At 38.6% G+C, this 20,731-nt stretch overlaps 1 protein-coding gene across 2 annotated transcripts in view; it reads left to right on the forward strand.

Moving 5' to 3' along the window:
• Nucleotides 1-4,579: 4,579 nt before the first annotated feature.
• Nucleotides 4,580-20,731, forward strand: part of MDM1 (Mdm1 nuclear protein) — a 33,894-nt gene continuing 17,742 nt past the window's right edge. For both annotated transcript variants that reach the window (XM_081128825.1, XM_081128826.1), the window contains exons 1-7: nt 4,580-4,761; nt 6,120-6,234; nt 9,413-9,783; nt 10,846-10,980; nt 15,791-15,958; nt 17,223-17,326; nt 17,408-17,507. In XM_081128825.1, the coding sequence (XP_080984951.1) occupies nt 4,744-4,761; nt 6,120-6,234; nt 9,413-9,783; nt 10,846-10,980; nt 15,791-15,958; nt 17,223-17,326; nt 17,408-17,507 (1,011 nt within the window). In that variant the 5' untranslated portion in view covers nt 4,580-4,743. The remainder of the gene's footprint in view (nt 4,762-6,119; nt 6,235-9,412; nt 9,784-10,845; nt 10,981-15,790; nt 15,959-17,222; nt 17,327-17,407; nt 17,508-20,731) is intronic.

Below are 20,731 nucleotides of genomic sequence, written 5' to 3' on the forward strand. Positions count from 1 at the left end.
GCAGTCAAGAGAACCTGGAGCCTCTCCAGAAGGTGCCCCATGGATTCAAAACCCAGACACTTCTTTGTCAACAAAGGCAATCAACCCATGGCTATAGGTCTGAAGGGCAAATTGCACTTGGCTCACTGGTAAGTCTTAATCACAGACCCTATTTATTCTTACTGACATTAATGTACAGTATCAGCAATTTTGCTTCTGAGACAGAATCCACTGATTTAATTTTATCAATTTTTTTTGTCAGTTGTGCAATCACAAATTCATTCATATGAGGAGAAAGAAGTTAATACTTATGGAAAAATGCCAAAGAAAATGGTTCTCTGACTGATTGCTTTTTGGCAAAGGCTGAGCTCAGGATTTACCAAGGAAAGTCCATTTAAGTGTGAATCAAGAGGAAGAGCTAGAGAGCTTTACTAAGCCTGGAAATTGCAATTGCAATTTACTTTGTAAGGTATTTCAGGGAAAATTATATATATGAAAATACAGGCTGAAATGTGGAGAAAGCTGTAGTTTCTAAAACCGCTTTACTTTGATTTCTGAAACAACAAGGAAATAAGAGAGAGACAACAGAGAGCAAGTAATTTACCTTTTGGGGAACCAATATTGAGAAAATGTTAGTTAAATCTTCCCCAGGATCGTCTGGCCTGGATTCAGCTGCCTAGGGCAGAACAAAAGAGAAAGTGAAAGGTCCTCTAGATCAGGTGTTTCCCAGGATGGAATTTAAAAGCAGCTCCCTTATCCTGTCTGCTCTTTAGTCCTCAGTCTTAGATCAAACTTTCTGGCACTAGGTTTAAAAGCATCTTCAAAATAGAAGGGTGCTTACATTTAGCCCCTTCCTTGCTTCCTTCTTTCTGTTCATTTCCTGTGGCCTTTGTGTCTATCCCCCCAAATTGATTGTAATCGGATTTGAGGGCAGGGTCTGTGTCTTAATTCATCTTTGTATATTTCCTTTCAACTCTTGTTGTCTGACAGTGTTTTTGCTTATATATAATACATTTTTGTTTGCTAAATAAAATTAAATATTTATAGTTAGAGGCAAATACAAATTATCCAATGTTTCAATTGCTACCAAGAAAACCACGGGAGATTTCTAGATTTGTGATGTGACTGACTGCACAAATGAGTGGTATATTTATATTTCAAGTGCAAATAAAAGTTGCTTTAAAGGATGTTGATATGTTTTTGTCTCAAAGAGGCAACAGCCTTACTGTCATATATGCAAATCAAAGTGAACTTAGAAAGGTTCGATGGAAGGAGTTATGTAAAGCAGAGAGTCCTAATGACAGTTACCAATACCTTAAAGTTTCCATATATTTAAAAGTCGAATGTTTTTCATTTTCATAGCTGCTGCTAATGGAGTTAGACTCATGAGTGAGGGGGAAAGTGTCTGTGAATGATATCATTATAATAATTTTATTTTTTCTTTCTTTTCTTCATCTTTCTTTTACCCCAACTGATGGTATAGTATCACACTCTTCTATACCTTGTTTTTTTTAGATTCTTTTCTGTTAAGTCTGCTAAGAGGGGACGCTAGTGACTGGAATGCTCTTTTTTCTCTCAGCAACACCTTAACAATAACCTTTTACTCCATGGTGGGCAGTTCATTGCAGTCTCCAGCTTTTTTCTTCTTTTGTGCCTTCTTATTTTTTGGACATTCCCAAAGGAAGCCTCATTCTGTGCCCTCACAGGTACCAGCACCAGCCAGGCAGTGACCCCTTCTCAGAGCTGCTCACGACCATGAGGCCTCTCCAGCAAACGTCTGTGTTCGAGTAACCTCAGCAGTTTCCCTCTGTTCTTCCAGCCTCAGGGGAGTGAGCTGCTTCCTGGAATTACTATCTTCCCTTTCTCCTTTTAGCTTTTCAAAGTTTCCCAGTAACTAATTAACCAATAGCTTATATTAAGTTTTATTTGTTGAAATGTTTCTGGCAGTTTTGGTTTTCCTGGATGGACCCTGATGAATATGGTACTTAAAACCTGAAGGGGTCCAACCCAACAAGGGTCCCCCCTGTGAATCTGCTGGGTCAGAAAACCTGAAAGAGCAGAGCAGCCTGCACTGGCATGTGGGCCAGTTGCACAGGCTGTTCTTGCTCTGGATCTTAAAGAAACCATAATGTATTTAACTAGTCCCCTGCAGATGGATATTTATGTTGTTTCTAACCTTTGTTACTGTAGACAATGCAGCAAAAAACCTCAAATAAAGATTTTTCACATATAGGCAAGTATATTACTAAAATAAGTTACAAAGTGGAATTGCTGGGTTAAAAGAATTGCCCAATTACCCTTTATAGTGGTTATACCAATTTAGTCTTTTGAAAGCAACAAATTTGTGTGAGAAAGAGAAATTAACAAAGGGAGGAGGGAGCCAGGTATGGCACCCTTGTCCCAGTAAGAGGGCCTTAACTAGCGGAAGAGAGAAGCTCATCTAAGTACAGAATGAGATTGATCATTTGAGGAATTACTTTCTGAACTAGACGCCGTGGACTTCCCTTTGGAGAGTAGGGAGGATAAGATACAAATGGAAAAGTTCTTTTCAATACTTTGATACTCACTTAATAGAGGGTAACACAAAAAAGGGAGGGAGGCTTGCCACAGATCTTGAACAGGGTTGAGCTGTCTGAGAAGGCTTCATGCTGTGCCCAGGGAGACTCAGCACCCAGCCAATGCGGCTGTGGCCTGTGGCGGCCAGCAGCAAGAGTGACATCTACAGATGCGTGGCTACTGGAACAGCACAGCTATTGGCAGTGCTGCTGGGCCTAGTTCATATGGTAGCTGTAGGCACATGTGGCACACTTCCTAGGGACTCCCCAAAACACTGGGTGGAACTCTGTAGGGTACGGGGTCTGTTTCCTGCAGTATCGAAGAGTGTAGAAGCTGGTAAAGCAGGCCACAAACTCTCATTTGCTAAGGTTGTCCTTTTTTCCCCATTTCTACATATTTGCCTCAAAAAATTGGGGTTGGCTTTCATTGAAAAATAAAGTAAAACATTCTTCTTCCTATAACACGTATTAGCAAATTCAGGTTGTGACTCAGTTATTTTTATCATCTGCTGTTCGGGTTTCCCTGTTCAGCAGACAGGCTACGATCCGCATGCTCGCTTTTCCCGATTTCACCATTGCATCATGTGGTCACAAAGCTGTGTTCAACCAGAGCTGCGTCTTTCCTTCCCTGTAAGATCCGGGCTGCCTTCCTGCAGGGGACTTTTTGTCTCATGTTCCACCGTGTCTTGTCTGTGCCACTCTTAGTTTACACGGCTGAGATGCCCTCATCGCCCATTAACATTTTTCGAGGGCCTCCTGGGAGCGTGGCACCTGGGGGCTAATTTAACATTCTCTTTGTTTCAGATATCGGGTGGATCCTTCAAATGAATTTTTAAGTATCCCAGTGATGGCGAAGAAGAACAGAGGCATCGGTCAGGACGCAGGAAGACAAAGCCTCGGCAGAACATGCTTTAAAAAGAGCACCAAGGATTGGTAGTAAGACCTGAGAGTTTAAAAGAGGGGATATACTTTTCTTCAGGCAGCAGGTGCCAACAGGACAAAGGCGCTGCGTCCCTTGCTCCAGGAAGGAGCCGGGCCGCTCCGCTCAGCGTCCGCCTTTGCCTTCCTCGTCCTTTGGTCTCCAAGGCGCGGTCCCAAGTTCCTCTCCAGGCGCTCCCCAGTCCGCTCGGCCCTCGGGACGGCGCCCTCCTCCATCCCATGCTCTCCCACTTACACCCGCCATCTGGAAACTTACCACACGACACATTGCGCTGTTCTTGAGAAACTCTATGTTAATTCTCAGGTCTATTACAGACCTGTCTAGACGATGTCTTCCGTTCCCCTTCTCAGGGTCAGCGGTGTTCTGTCAAAGGGAAGTCACAAGAAATAGCGATGAACAGCAAGTCTATTACAGTGAAATGGAATTTTTAAACAAGGGTGAGAGGGCAGACCGTGGAGACTCACAAGCCTCGTTAATTAAGGTTTTCTAACCTAAGAGGTACCGTGGACATTTTTTTGAGGGTGGGATCGTGGGAGACAAACCGGAAGTCAGCAGTTTGTCTTTTAAGATTTAATAAAAAATGTTTTGTTGCCCCGACTATTGTATGTATGTATTTATTTTTAAGCTGTAAAAATAAATTTTGGCCTATCCCTTTCGACACGGCAGGAAGTCGTCTAACAAGGCTTTCGGTTGTAGGAACCGATACTCAGACGCGGACATTTTCACTTCCGAAAAACAAACATTCGGTTCCGTCCTACATTTTGGAATCCAGAACACACACTCATGCCTTATTACGTCAGGAACCCTGGCCCAGCGAGGCCCGCGACACGGGAACTCCGTCGTCACCAACACCCACTGTGGCGCGGGCACCTCACGACACCCGCAGCCGGCGAGCTCTTCTTAAGACAAAGCTCCCGCGGCGCCCCGCCCACCGCGGTTCCTGTAGCCTCATTGGCCGGCCTTCCGCCCGCCATCTCTAGTAGCTCTCGGGATTTCGCGCGGGAGGCGGGCGTCCCCCTTTCGGGCACCGATTGGTGGAATCTTAATGACGGCAAGCGGTTCTCCAAATTTCTATTGGTGTTTAGGCCACAACATGGGCGGGGAAAGGCGGAGCGACGGGGCTCAAGGAGGGAAGCGCGGATTGCGCCGGCGCGTAGTCGGGGACGCCTGGCCGAGGGTTTTGCTAGGAAACCGAATGTTTGCCCCGCCCCCTCGGGGCTTTTTGTCCCGTTAACTGTCGGAGTGCGGGGGGCTCCAGCGCCGGGCGACATGCCGGTGCGATTCAAGGTGAGGCCGGGGTCCCCGGGCCCGAAGGCTGCTGGGGGGAGCCGTGGCGGGCGGGTGCGAGGCTTGGGGGCCTCGCTGGCTTTCTGCGCCGCGCCCCTCGGCCCCGCGGAGCCCGTCAGCCCCGGAGCCTCCCGCCACCGTGCGGGAGGAGGCTCGTCTCCTCTGACCTAGCGCTCACTCGGCTCACACTCACTTCCGAGTTACCGAGTGGCAGAGGGAGATGGTGCTGAGATAGGTTTGGGAGGCTCAGCGGAGATGGAGGGGGAGCACTTTGTCCTGGGCTTCAGATTGGGACAGCTGTGGTCCATCTCAGCTTAGCGTTCAACGCCTCTTCCCTTTAAAACTTTAAAGTGCGTGTCTCTTTTTTTTTTTTTTTAAATTTTATTTTTGTTTAAAATATTACAGATGTCCCTTTTTCTCCCCAGTGACCCGTTCCACTCCGTTCCTTCCCCCTCCCCAGTCCCTCTCCCCACCATTGTCCATGTCCTTGGGTCGTGCATATATGCATATAAATTCTTTGGTTACTCTCCCCCCCTCCACCCCCCCCCCCCGCCCTCCTCCATCCCTCTGACATTCATCAGTCTCATCTATGCTTCCATGTCATTGAATCTATTCTGCTCATCAGTTTATTAAGTTCTTTAGATTCCACGTATAAGCGAGATCATGTGATATTTGTCTTTCGCTGCCTGGCTTATTTCACTTAGCATAATATTCTCCAGGTCCATCTGGCGTGTGTCTTTTAAAGGCTTGAGGAATGGGACCTTGACAGGATAGAGACGGTATCAGAAATACACGTTATTCATAGTTGGTTCCTTAGCATTTCCAGGCAGCTGACAGGGCCAAGCACCTTTCAACATAACCGTTGACCGCAGCTTTCCACAAACCCTGACTGTCTCAAGCTTTTTACCTTAAGGCTTTGTGTCCAGATTGGGAGGGGAATTTGTCATTCTTCGGCTGACTTTACAAAATTTCCAAAGGTTCTAGGCATAATACATCACATTGAGTACTTGCCGAGACCTTAATTAGGATGATTCTAGTGATGAGGCTTTAGATTGTCACTGTTATTAGAGAAGAGCTCAGGCTTTGGAATCAGGAAAAGGTAGAGGCTCTGAGCCTCAGATTCCTGCAAGCAGCTGCCTCAAGTGGTTGTGAGGATTAAAGGATATAACACGTGTGAACTGCTTACCACAGGGCTGGGTAAATATTAGCTATTATTAAGGAGCTCTTCTTTGTTTAATTATCTATCTTAAGTCTTGCAACAACCCCCTTTTAGAAGTTCAGAAATGATTTTTACCGATGCCTGCTTTAAAACAACGTTCATTAACTGCACTGTACTCAAATTGTGCTTTGCATTACAGGGGCTGAGTGAATACCAGAGGAACTTTCTGTGGAAAAATTCATACTTGTCAGAGTCCTGTAATTCCTCAGTGGGTCGAAGGTACCCATGGGCTGGGCTTAGATCAGATCAGTTAGGTAAGTTGGGGGAAACTAATGGTCGTTATAACTTGAATAAGCCTTGGGGTAAGTTTGCAAAATGATTAAAAAATTGTGAAGCCTTGATCAGTTGGCCTGGTTGATTTATGCATTAGTTTATTTAACAAATATTTATTGAGGATTTACTATAGGCCAGGACTAGCTTCCAGGGAGATAGCCTCGAACTAGACAAAGACACTTTAACTGTAGGGAAGAGCAGTGAACAAATAACTCAAAGTAAACTAGGGGATTCCAGGTTGTTTTTTTGAAATTGTATGTGAGCATGGTAGATAACTTTGGGGAGAGATGGATTGGAGGAAATATTCTTTAGATTCGATATTTGAGCTGACACATCGAAAGCTGAGAGTAGACAAGCCTGGGGAGGAGTCCTCCCAAGGTGCTGAGGAATTGAAGCTTAGATAAAGTAGGTTGCCGTAGGGTCACAGCTAGTCAATGATAGAACCATCATTTGAAATCAAATCTGTACTGTTCAAAACCTGTGAGTTCAAAGGCCACATTCTTGTCATCATACATGCTTCCTCCCTGTATAACAGGGAAGTCAGAGCCCTGGGCCAAGGTTTCCCATAACATGGTAGAGGGGAAAAGAGACAGACTGACTTTATTCTACCTACTTGCTTAATTCTCCCTCACTAGAGTATAAGATCTCTGAGAGCAGGACTCTGTCTGTCTTCACCACCTTGTTACCACATAGTAGTGCCTGACACATTCTAGTGCTTATTAAAACTAATTTATGAATGAATGAATGACTAAACCTGAGTTTGAATCCACATTAGCTCTGTGACCTTGGGCAAATTTGACCTGTTTGACCAAGTGGGACTTAGGAAGCACATTGCACATGTATACAGATGAATGCTGGGTGCCTCATGTGACGTGTGAGAGTGCCTGATGTGTGGTATATAAGTTCTTCAAATGTTTTAAGGCAGGAAAAGGAAAGGTTTGTGAGTGGGATGCCAACCTTGGGAAATTAGTAAAATGAGAGTGTTTCCAGGATTAGGTTTGGAGAATAAAGGGTAGAGTTGGCTTTTTTAGGGATCCTTTGAAGTGTCGGAATCCTTTGCCTAGAGCCTTACTTCAAAGGCTGGATGTCTCTGCTTCTTGGGCAGGGTGATGCTCATAATCCTCTCCAGTGACTGGACATTCCACAAACTTGAGGCTCCATTAGATTCAGAATCCTTTGCTCCACTGAGGGCCTAGAGGGAAATTGGGTAACCAAATAGTTGCCTTTGCAACATTTTAGCTTAGATGAGATCTATTTAAAGGTTGAGAGGTGATGAAGTGAGACTGTGGGAGCAAAGCCACTTTGAAGAATGATACATTACAAAAGGAGGAATGGTTTGGGAGGCATGTTAATGGAGAATATTAGGTAAGGGGGAAGGTCAGAGGGAGAACTACAGGATGTTCATAAAAGGAAGTGGGAGGCTAGCCAGGAACAACAGCAGTGTTCCCTAGGACTGGCTGGATGTTCTGTTAACAAGTGTACTTTCCCCCTATAGTGTATTTTTGCAAGGGCAGGCCACTTGACAATCTCCCCCTTTTATTTTGCTCTTCTACTGTAAGTGCTTCTCTTTGTCAAAGCTCAGAGAAATCTAGGGCAGTGGTCTTCAAACTTCAGGATTTCATACCTAAAAGAACTTAGAAGCTCTTTGTATTCCTTCACATTTTTAAGTTAATATTTAATTTATTTTATCATAACTGTGACAAATAGTTTCAAAGAATATTTGTGGTATGTTAAATATTGTACCTGTATTTTACTATATTTTGTTAAAACTGGAGCTGCCAATTTAGCTCATTCTGTTTATGGTAAATGTTCATCCTAGATACAATTGGTAAAGTTAGTCCTTGCAAAACTAATTAAAATTATTTTCTGTGAGAAAAAAAGGTCTAACTTTTTCAGTCCAAATAAATGTGTTAATATGCGTAAGTGCATATTACATGATGGCACTCTTACACCTGAATTGTAAATCTAAGGTAGATGGAAAAGGTGTGAAGCTAGATAAAATAAGGCGGTTTTTCTTTGTTATTTCTAATCTCTGCCTTCTTTGCTTTGCTGCCAAGAGTTATGCTTTCTTGAATTGTCCCTTTGTTTTTCTTCCCCACCTGTGAGATATTTTTAATTCCCTGGGACTAGTTGAGAGGTGTGCCTTTCTTTTGTTAAGTGGGAAAGGTGTGATTATGAAAGGGGTGGTGGGAAATAAAATTACAGATGGCAGATGCATCTCTTAGGCAGATCAGTGTCAGGAAGTAACATATGGAAGTTAGGATCTGGAAAATGATTCCCTTAAGCTGCCCATTTCTGTTTTACCTCCCGCCCCCCCGAATGTCTATATGCGCCTCCAGACATATGTGCACCCAGTTTGAAGACTGCTGGTCTAGGGAAGCCTTGTAAGGGTGGGAACTCTGTCTTTGTTCAGTGGTCAAAACATCCATGATAGAAGCTAAAGAACTATGGGGTTTATTTACCTCTTGCCGGATTTTCTGTCCGCCTCCTTCTCGTTCCCTTCCCTTCTGGTCTTATCTTTCCTCCCCACTCTGCACAATCTTCTTTCTATTTAAAGAATGGCCCCAAACTGGGGCAGTATCTTAGTGGCTGTCATTCCACTGAGCTCCTCTTACCTGGGCAGAAGGTTAAGTTTTTTGGACATTTGCTTGCGAGACAGAAATATAGAGAAACAGTATCTTAGCTCTTGTTAAAAGGGTTCATTCTCTTTAATTCTCAGGAAATCAAGGCAAATGTAGAACCAAGATCCAGCATAGTGACATCTCATCCCTTCTCATCTTGGTCTGCTCTGCATAAGAGAAGCTTTGTGAAAAGTTCCAAATTTTGACAGTACCAGGGCCCATTGTTCTGTTAAGTAGCACAGGAAAGTAATTAGAAACGGAGCAGCATGTGCTTCCTAACTCGCCAGGCCCATCACGTTGTGGTTCTAGTGACTTGTGTGAGGATAACTTGAACACTGTGACCCCAATTTAAAATTTCTTTTATGGTCAAACTTTTAATATTTCTTTAGAGCAAAATGAAAGATTTTATGTTGAAAAGCTATGCTTATATTCTTAACTGAATTTTAAATTTCATTTTTCCTCTTATAGATGTTATTAAAAGTTGTCTCTGTAACTTTATGCCTTGGTAGCTGCTACTTTTGTATACTATATTTTGTAGGAATCACAAAAGAGCCAAGTTTTATTTCAAAAAGAAGAGTCCCTTACCATGACCCACAGATTTCAAAATCTCTTGAGTGGAATGGAGCTATCTCAGAGAACAATGTGGTTGTATCACCAGAACCCGAAGCCCCAGACATACCAGAATCACAAGAGGCAGAACAAAAAGATGTTAACCAAGAAAGAGTTCTTGCACTAGAAGCCTCCAAGGTTCCCAAGAGTTCCAGATGTCACTCTGCAGACTCTAGATCTGAAGGGCCTTCAGATATTGTGCAAAATAATAAGGATGTAGTAACAGATCATATACCAGTTAATGAAAATGTGGAACTGGAACGTAGTACCAAGCTTCTCTCAGAAAACATAGATAATAGGGTAAGTATATTCACCGTATTTCTTTACAAAAGCATAGAATTCTTTGTAGATTTTATCATCATTTCAGTAATATTACATTTTATGCTTAAATTTTTTCTATTTTCTTGTCTATAGAATGGTTAGCGAGAGACTATTGACTTTGTGAATTAGTTCTATTCTTAATAGTCAGTCACTTTGTACTGGTTATACTAAGGTGTTTCTTCATTGGGTGGACAGCTTGCTTCTGGATTTTGTTCATCATATATCAGCACCTGAATCCTAAGGGAGAGATCAGGTTGAGACAGAGAAGGGGAGTAGGTCATTACCTCTGGCAGGGATGGTGAGCTGACTTCTACCTAGGTTCTTTTCAATTTATTATTGTATACCAGCAAGAAAAAAACAAACAGAATCTCAGTTGATGAAATGCAAAAGAAAGGAGAGTTTTGGCTGGATCTCAAAGGTCTTGCAGTTCTCTCTTATGTCATAGCTGGCCTACAGAAGGTCCCTGCGAGCACATAAGCAGAGGCTGCCGGGACCCGGGCAGACATCTCACTGCCTCCCACATTTTTCTCCATTCCACTGTGCTGCTTCCCCATTTCATGTCCACCTCTGACTGGAACCACGGAGAGGCATTTAGAAGTGTCGGAGCAGAACCCATGGCTTGTGAAAACCAGGGGACAGAGGGGAATCAAAGAAGGTGATGTGTAAGTCTGGTTTAGCAGGGGAAGGGGTATCCCAGAAGCTATGTGTGGATGAAGCAAGGGACTGTTGTTTCTTAGTAATAGATTTAATTATAAATAATTGGTAGGAAGGAACTGAGAGATATTAATCTTTTTCTGGGATGCATAATAATTTCTTGACAGTATTAAGAATTTTAAATAGTTTGACAATTTAAAAGGGAGATTGTTTATCAATTGAGAAAAATTAATTGTACAACAATGTGGATATAATTAATAATGCTGTACTGTACACTTAAAAACTTGTTAAGGGTGAATTTCATGTTATGTTTGTTACCACAGTAAAAAAAAAAAAGTTTGAATGGAAATTTTTAATGACTTTGAGTGGGATTTTTTTCCCTAACAGTTGGATAGATTTCTGCAGAAGAAAGCTGGATTGACTGTTGTTCCTTCACAAAGTGTCTTGAGAAATTCTGAATATCAAAGGCAGTTTGTTTGGAAGACCCCTAAAGAAACTGCTCCAGTTTTTGCAGCCAATCAGGTAGTTTAATGAATGTAATATATTTTTTAATATCATCATTTAGTCTAGTTATTCAGATTTACATAGAACTAATTGCTGAAAGAAATTAGATACATACTTAAGTAGACCTGGAAGTAGGTTCTAGAGAAGTGAAAATAAGAGCCTTGCTAAAATCATTCAATTACTTGTGATTTATAGTAGTAATACTACTGTCCTAAGCTACTGATGATTATTGTTGCCAGATCCATTATATATACTAAATATGAGACAGGGTAATGAAAACTTGGGGACTGGTAAGTTTTTGCATGCTGTGAGTTCTTTTATCTACTAAAAAAATATATTAAATTGTTTTTATTCTAAAATGTGTCTAGTTAACTTCAGTATTACGTGTTTTCTGTCCTCTAAGAAAGGCATAACTGCCTTGGATATTTATTTTAATAAATACAAAACATATTGATAGTAACAGAAGATATATAATTTTATCCTTTTGTTAAATGAACAGTAATAGGAATTCACAGTTTAATTATATAAAATTCAAAAGCCATAATGATAACTAAATGTGATATTAGATTCATTGTACCCTTGCACAACTTTAGTATTGGATTAACATTACTAATAAATACTCTTGTTTTACTACTTCATTCTCTAGACAGTTCTTAGGCTGTTAACTCTCATTTATGTTCTTAAACGTACTCCTAGGCCTAGGTAGGAAATACTTCCATTTAGAATATCCCCGGAGGCTCATGACAGCTCGGAATTGTGTTTCTCCTAATCTTTGTGTTTTTCTTTATAAGCACACATGCACATGTATACACACGCCATCATACATCCTCACGCCCATTTTCCCCTGTATCTCAACATTTACTATAAACTCCTAAGTGCTGAGAGGATAATAGATTGAGCAAGGCAAGAATATCAGTCATCTTACACTAAGATAATGGTACCAGTGACCCTATACATTGTGGAAGCTTTACTTGTTATTCAGGTTTTAAAAAACCTGAAGTTTGTATAACATGTTAGGAACATATAAAATAATATAAAGTGATATTTACCCTTTATGAACCTAGTAAATAGGATCAGTACTACTTTTGCTGGCTTACAAGTATTCTTGGATAGCAAGTGTACCTAAAAAAATTACTAATATCTGAAAATTGTGAATTCTTTTGTTTTCGTAGAGTATTTCACCTTTAACATACAGATGATTCAAATTAAAGCCCCATTAACAACTTTTACATATTTCTGTGAAGGTATTGTATAGAAATGTTCTTTTTTATAGAATTAGAAGTATAATATAAGTCACTAGCAATACTTTAGTAGTTTTATTGCTTTCAATATGAGGGTTTCAAAGAATTTTGGGGGAAAGCAAATACTCTTTGTTATTTTAAAGCATATCAGTTTCAGAGTCTGGATTGAAGAGCTTTGTGAAGAAAAGGAATGCTTGTTGATGGGGAACCTCTAAAGGAGCTGTTTAGTTCTGTTTTATCAGACACCTGTTTTCTGAAAGGATGTCTTATATTAATATGTAAAGGAGTCAGAGAAATTTTTGGCAGAAAAGGACTTGAGGTTATACTGTATCTTAAAAAGATACACTTTTTGGATTTGATCCAGTATGAAGATGTACTATTCAGAGTTACAAAGAAATAATATACTTTATTTGAGCTCTGGTCTTTTTCATTTGCTTTCCTTATTATGAAGTATTAAGGATAAAAGGAAACATTTAAAAATAGAAATGTAATAATTACGTGACTTTTTCATTGCTCTAAGATAAAAATAAGCAAAGAAACAAAAACTGAACAAATGAACACACCAGACGTTCAAAATGTTAAGCATTTTCTATTACTGCCAGAAGAAAAAAATTCATTTTGAGGGGAAAATACCTGAAGAGCTGACAACAGGGTTGCCTTGTAAAGCTAATGTCTATGTTGCCCGGCCAGGTGTGGCTCAGTGGTTAAGCGTCGACCTAGGATCCAGGTGATCAGGGTTCGATTCCTGGTCAGGGCACATGCCCCGGTTGTGGACTCGATCAATGACTCTCTCATCATTGATGTTTCTATCTCTCTCTCTCCCTCTCCTTTCCTCTGTCTGAAATCAATAAAGATATATTTAAAAAAAAAAAAAGCTAATGCCTATGTTGATATTATTAAAATATGCTTATTCTACTAATCCCATTACTAAATTGATGAGAGACTTTGAGGAGAAAAGATATGGTTCATTATTTTTCTTGGCTTAAGCATTATTTTGATTACAATAGCTATTATTCTGAACATACTAGTAATGACTATAGAAAGTTGACCTTTGGATTTTTTTCCGGCTTTATTGAGGTATAATTGACAAAAATGATATATTTATGTGTACAATGTAATATTTTGATATATGTATACATTGTGAAATGATTACCACAAACTAACACATCTTTCACTTCACATAGTTACTTTTTTTGTGTGTGGTGGGAACTTAAGATCTACCCTCTTAGCAAGTTTCAGGTATATAATCCAGTATTATTAACTGTAGTTACCATGCTGTATGTGAGATCTGCAGAACTTATTTGTCCTACATAATTGAAATTTTGGACCCTTTGACCAACATCTCCCCATTTCCCCCACCCATTAGCCCCTGGCAACCACCATTCTCTGCTTCTATGAGTTTGACTTTTATAGATTCCACATATAAATGCAATCATGCAGTATTTGTCTTTCTGTGCCTAGCCGATTTCACTTAGCATATGTTCTGCAGGTTCATCCATGTTGCAAATGACAGGATTTTCTTCTTTTTTAAGGCTGAATAATATTCCCTTGTATATACATGCCACATTTTCTTCATTCATCTGTCTATAGTCACTTAGGTTCATTCTATATCTTGGCTATTGTGAATAATGCTGCAGGAGTGCAGATATCTCTTTGAGATACTGATTTCAATTCCTTTGGAAATATACACACAAATGGAGTTGCTAAATCATATGGTAGTTCTGTTTTTAATTTTTTGAGGAACCTCCATACTGTTTTCCATAATGACTCTACTAATTTACATTCCCACCAACAGTGTACAGGAGTTCTCCACATCCTTACCAACAGGAATCTTTTGTATTTTGGTAATAACCATTCTAATAGATGTGAGGTGATTGTCTCATTGTGGGTTTGATTTACATTTCCCTGATGATTAATGATGTTGATCACCTGTTTGTACATTCATTGGCCATTTGTATGTTGTCTTTGAAAAAATGTCTATTCAGTTCCTCTGCCCACTTTTAATTGGATTGTTTTTTTTCTGAGTTGTATGATGTCTATTATTATTATATATTGACCCCTTATTAAATATATGATTTGCAAATATTTTCTCTCATTTTATAGGTTCTTCTGCTGATAGTTTCCTTTGTCTTAAAGAAGCTTTTTAGTTTGATGTAGTTCCACTTGTTTATTTTTGCTTTTTGTTGCTGTTACTTTTGGTGTTAAATCCAAAAAAATCATTGCTAAGACCAATGTTAAGGTGCTAACCCCCTATGCTTTCTTCTAGGAGTTTTATGGTTTTAGGTTTTATGTTCAAGTCTTTAATCCCTTTTGAGTTGATTTTTGTGTGTGGAATAAGACCGTGGCTCAGTTTCATTCTTTTGTATGTGTCTCTCTAGTCTTCCCAATACCATTTATTGAAGAGACTGTACTCTCCCCATTGTATATTCTTGGCTCCTTTGTCATAAATTAACTGACATATATGCGTGGATTTATATCTGGACTTCTTATTCTGTTCCATTGATCTATGTGGTTATTTTTCTAATTTAAATTTTTTATTATTGACTCTTGCAGATGTCTAGCATCCCCCCTCCCCTTTGCCCACCTCCACCTAGCCCCCTCCTCACTCTATTGTCTCTGTCCATGGGCTAATCCTTTTACCTTCCTTTATCCAATCTCCTTCACCCACTTCCCCTCTGACATTTGCAGTCTGTTCCATGTATTCATGCTTCTGGTTCTGTTTTGGTTGTCAGTGTATTTTTTTCATTAGATTCCACATATTAATGAGATCACATGGTATTTGTCTTTCTCTGACTGGCTTATTTCACTTAGCATAATAACCTCTAGGTCCCTCCTTGCTGTCGAAAAGGGTAAGCGTTCCTTCATTTGTACAGCTGCATAGTAATCCATTATGTAAATGTCCCACAGCTTTTTAATCCACTCATCTACAGATAGGCACTTGGGCTGTTTCCAGATCTTGACTATAGTAAACAATGCTGCTGTGAACATCGGGGGTGCATATATTCTTTCTGATTGGTGTTTCAGGATTCTTAGGATATATTCCCAGAAATGTGATCGCTGGGTCAAAAGGCAGTTCCATTTTAAATTTTTTGAGGAAACTCCGCACTGGTTTCCACAGTGGCTGTACCAGTCTGCATTCCCACCAACAATGCACAAGGGTTCCCTTTTCTTTGCATCCTTGCTAGCATTTGTTGTTCGTTGATTTATGTGTCTATTTTTATGCCTCTTTTCTCATTTTTAAATTGGATTGCTAGATTTCTAATGAGTTGAGTTCTTAATATGTTTTGAATATTGGACCCTTATGAGATCTAAGGTTTGTATGTATTCTATTCCATAGGTTGTCTCTTCACTCTGTTTTCTTTGCTGTAGAAGAAACTTTTTAGTTAGATGCAATCTCATTTGTCTATTTTTGTTTTTGTTGCCCTTTGGATGTTAATTAGACATGTGAAATAAAATTAGTTATATATAATTTGGCCTTTTTATATCCTGTGATTCAACTTTATGTGTGAAATTTTTTAAGCTATTGAAAACTGAGTTCTGTACATTTAAACAACAAAAAACTAAACTAAAGTAATTTTTGTTTTAAGGTTTTTCACAATAAAAGCAAATTTATTCCACAATTCAGAGGTAGCTCAATAACCCATGAAACTGAATACAAAAGAAATTTCAAGGGCCTGTCTCCAGTGAAAGAACCAAAATTAAGAAATGATTTGAAAGAAAACGAACATTTTGAAACATTATCTCCTGAAGAAAAGGTATTTGTCAACTCTTTAAACAAAACAAAATTCTCATTTTGTACTCTACACTTTTTTTTTTCCATTTACCACCACTTGAAATTTTTGTTTTTAGCTAGTTCATTAAGTCATTTGTTTGTTCATTAAATGACAGTTGTTTATTGAGCACTTAGTAGGAGCTGGGCACTGGGTAGCTACTGAAAATACAAAGATAGCCATGCCAAGCTCTAAGCAGCTCTTGGGCTACTGGGGAGATGGAGATGTAAATAGTTACATGTAATACAGTGTGATGAATGCTTGGCAAATACAGCAGGTAAGTCTGCTATGTCTAATATCAAATGATTGACCTCACAGTCATGTGGGCTCCACGGGTAACAGCAGTGACAGAAACACATACTTTAAATTAAATAATAGAAATCAAACACAAACACACATACACACATGTATTTTAAACCAGAGTTTTAGCATGCCAAATTATAGCCAGTGTAATTCACATGATTTACTTCAGGATATGCAAACACCTGCTTCTGTGTGAAATTATAGTTATTTAAGCTGCAGCATTGGGTTAAATTATTGTAAATTAAAGGTAAATGGGATATAAGTCCTATTTTTAAATCTGGAATGTCATACCTTATATTTTATGGGTTCTGAAAGTAGGAATTATATGACTAAAAGTAAAATTTTAAATGTATATGTATACTGGATATCCACCCAAAATGTATACACACTTTAACAGCTGATAGCTCAGTTTTGAGAATGAAATGTATTTTAATAAACAATGCCTTTATAATTATTCAAAGTATGTGTATATATATATTTTTTGGGACACCATATATATATATATTTATATATATTCAGATATTCAGTAAAGCAATGTGGTAACTTATTAATTGGGGCCTATATTTAATTACTGTGATACAATTAAATGTAAATTTAGAATATCAAGGGCAAATATAAGATCACTGCTCAAAAGGTAGTAATGTAAAGTTTATTTATTTAGGTATTAATTTAAGTAAAAATTTTTTTTCCTGGCCAAGGAGCTAAAATTTTAATTCTTAGAAAATGAAACCGTATCTTGAGCTATACTTCAATAAACTAACCAGATATATTAGTTTCAAAATTTGTTTGTTGATTTCTTGTGATTTCTATGTTATCTTTAGTAGTTGAAGTTTTCTTCTAAAAACAGAATTGTAATGCAGTATCCAAGTATATTTTATAACATTTATGCTTTCACTTAATGTATAAAGTATTTTCAGCATAAAAAGTTTAAATTTTTTCATTTTAGTGTAATAAAACAGACGATTCTTTAAAATTAGAAGCGGAAATGGAATCAAAAGACTTAAACCAGCCTAAAAAGAAGTGCACTTCTTGGAGACATCAAAGGCTTGGGTATGTATTTTATAAAATAAATAGTATAGTATTTAGATGATTGACATGGTGAAATATTTACTCTTATTTCATTTCTGTTAGGAAGGTGAATTCTGAATATAGAGCAAAATTTCTGAGCCCAGCCCAGTATTTATATAAAGCTGGGGCATGGACACGTGTGAAGGAAAATATACCAAATCAGGTGAGTGCACATAGCTCAGTAAGCCCACATTTTCTTTGAGCCTTTATCAGTAATAGATTTAGTAATAGAGACAATTTAAATATGTATGACACAATAATAACAATGAAAGTATCAGGAGATTAAAGTTGCATGTATTAGGATATAATTTATCAGTGTGTTTACTTTTAAAAATACCATCTGACTCCTTAGAAATTAATATTTATTATTATAAAGTCTTTAAAATTAAAAATGTTCTTTACAGTCAGTATTTGTGTTAATAAAGTCAGTTTATAGAATTGTAGCATGATAGATTTGATTGTTTTATAACATCCAGACCTCCACCTTCGCAGCTGAAGATTGATTAATTTTCTAGATTAGTTTGTCTGACGGGTAGCCCCTATCAGTGTATACTGTGACAGTCTGTAAGTACAGGGAAAGAGTGGCCTATGCTGATAGAGGTTTGAATTGCAGTGTGGGGGTACCCTGACATATGGGAGAAATTCTGAAGATTCTAAAGAAGGGTTTGAGGGAAAGAGTAATCCTTGAATTGTTAAGTTCTAGTTTACTACTAACTTCTTATAGTCAAAGGATAAACAGTGGAGCTTTTTTGGTTATTGTATAATTAGCATCTTTTAAATCACATCTTGAGGGTTTTCTGCCTTTTCTGTGTGAATTAGCTAAATTAAAACATTTTAGTTTAGATAAGACATCAGTAAATACTCCCTCCTCCTATCATTGTAAAGAGAGGGATAATTTGGATAGGGAGTGAATCTTTTATTTAGCTCCATACCTAAAACCATTGCTAACAATTACATGTCATCGGTTTCTGGGGAAAGGCATTGGCACTTTGAGCTGCTGGCTTTTTGCACTGTCAGCTATCAGACCCATGTCCTGGTGACTCCTGTGCTCCGAATGTTGTTTCAGGAGGTTACTTGATTCCGTCCACCATGGCTGCTCTCTGTTTCCCTACTTGAGCATGGCTCAGAGGCAGTACAGGCAGGATAAGACTAAAGCTTGAAGCTGTCCCTGATATTATTGGGGGCAAAATTTATATATTTACCCTGGTGAGATAAAGTTAAAAAATATATGGCCCTAGCGGGTTTGGCTCAGTGGTTAGAGCGTCAGCCCGGGACTGAAGGGTCCCAGGTTCGATTCTGGCCAAGGGCATATATCTTGGTTACAGGCTCGATCCCCGGCCTGGTTAGGGTGCATGTGGGAGGCAGCCAATCGATGTGTCTCTCTCACATCGATGACTCCTCCCTACCCCCAACCCCCGAAAAGCAGTGGAAAAAAGATCCTTGGGTGAGGATTGAAAAAATATATATGCATTGAGCAGTTTATGACCATGCCAGACCTTGGCGAGGAGCTCTGTGTCAAAGGAGTCTGATGGGGAATGAGGAGAAGCTGTGGGCAAAGGCAGGACACAGAATGTGGCATAGAGGACTAGTGTGGTGCCAGCCATTCAGCCACTAGCTTGTCCTGTTTAGGTGTTTCACTAGGTTGATTCATGAGAAGCTCCTTGTTTTGGAAAAATTATCTCTTAGTGTCTGAGACTAAGATGAGTTGGTATTTAGACCTCAGATCTAAACATTTAATGGACTGAGAGGATCCTTATGTCTGAAGTCATGATAACTTGACAGTCCTTATCCTGCTGTGATAGAAGAGAAAATTTTTGTTGTTGTTATTAATTTAAAATCTATCTTTTCAAGGTTTCCTATTATGATACTTTTGTAATGTGACTTTTGGGGGGGGAGTTTGTTTTATTAATTGCTATTGGTGGTTGTAAATATTTCAATTAGTGGTGTATTTTGCCTTGATGTCTATGGGCAAATAATTCAAAAGGTAAATTGTAGTTAGAAAACAATAAGAATTTTTAGTGCCCTGGCCAATGTCACTCAGTTGGTTGGGCAGCGTTCGGTGCACTGGAGGGTTGCTGGTTCGATTCCTAGTTGGGGCATATGCCTGGACTGTGGACTTGATGCCCCATGGGGGCCTGCCGGAGGCAGCTGATAGATGTCGTGCTCTCACATAGATGTTTCTTTCTTCTCCCTTCCTCTCTCTTTAAAGATCAGTAAACTGCTCTTAAAAAAAATTTTTTTTTAATAAAGAGGTCAGTAGACATTTAATATGGCTATGTTTTATTTAAGTCTTAGATTTTTTTTTTTTACTGGAAGACATTTACTGTATGTGGCTGCTTATGAAATATCTAAACATAAGGTACTCACTCCCCTATCTTTCCATTCCTAACATTTCATGAAGGAATATTATTCACACTCATCAATCACTTGGACATCAATGACTTTATTATCATTAGAATGTTAACTCATTTTTTTAATCATGTTATAGTTTTCTAGCCCATATATCATCTTCATTTTCTTTTATGTTGTTTGAGATATTACTTTAAAAATCTATAGTCTAGTCACTAGATATTGTATCCTAAGTCCCAGGTACCTAGTCATATAACATTAGGGTAGTTAGTTTTATTTGTCCAGTGGTTTTATATTTCCTATCTCTATAATATAAACACTGGCACTATTGCTTTTTAAAATGCTCACTTAAAGGATTGTTTTTAATAATAGCCAGCAATTGTAATTGTTAGCTCCTATCCTCAGAATAGCTACTAAATCTGTGTTAAATTTCCTTTCCCCTTGGTTGTTAGGTAATCTAATAATTCAAATTACATTAGTTGAGGTAATTAAAAAATTTTAAATAATTACAGTTTACATACAGTATTATATCAGTTTCAGGCGTACAACATAGTGATGAGACATTTATATACCTTATGAAGAGATCACACATAGTTATTACAATATTACTGACTATACTCCCTGTACTGTACTTTGTATCCTTGTGATTTTCTATAACTGGAATTTGTATTTCTTAATCCCTTTCACCTTTTTCACTCATTACCCCAAGCCCCTCCCATGTTGCAACCATCAATTTGTTCTCTGGGTAATTTTTTTCTAATGTTACTTTCAGAGATAGGACTTTATTTCAAGATAAAGTCCCACATTCTATAATTTGAGAGACACTGTAAGGACTACGAGGTATAAGGATGACTCCTCACTTTTGGGAGATGATTTTTGAGAAAAAAGAGTTTTTATATCCCCCACTCCCACCCTTCAGTTTTCTAAGTTTGAATTTTCTGTATATAAATTTTAACTGATTTAATTAAATTCTTAATTGGGGAAAAGAAATTCAGAAATAAAACATTCTACTCATAGTGCTTATTATATCATATAATC

This window comes from Miniopterus schreibersii, assembly GCF_964146895.1.
Source record: "Miniopterus schreibersii genome assembly, chromosome: 2".
NCBI lineage: Eukaryota > Metazoa > Chordata > Mammalia > Chiroptera > Miniopteridae > Miniopterus > Miniopterus schreibersii.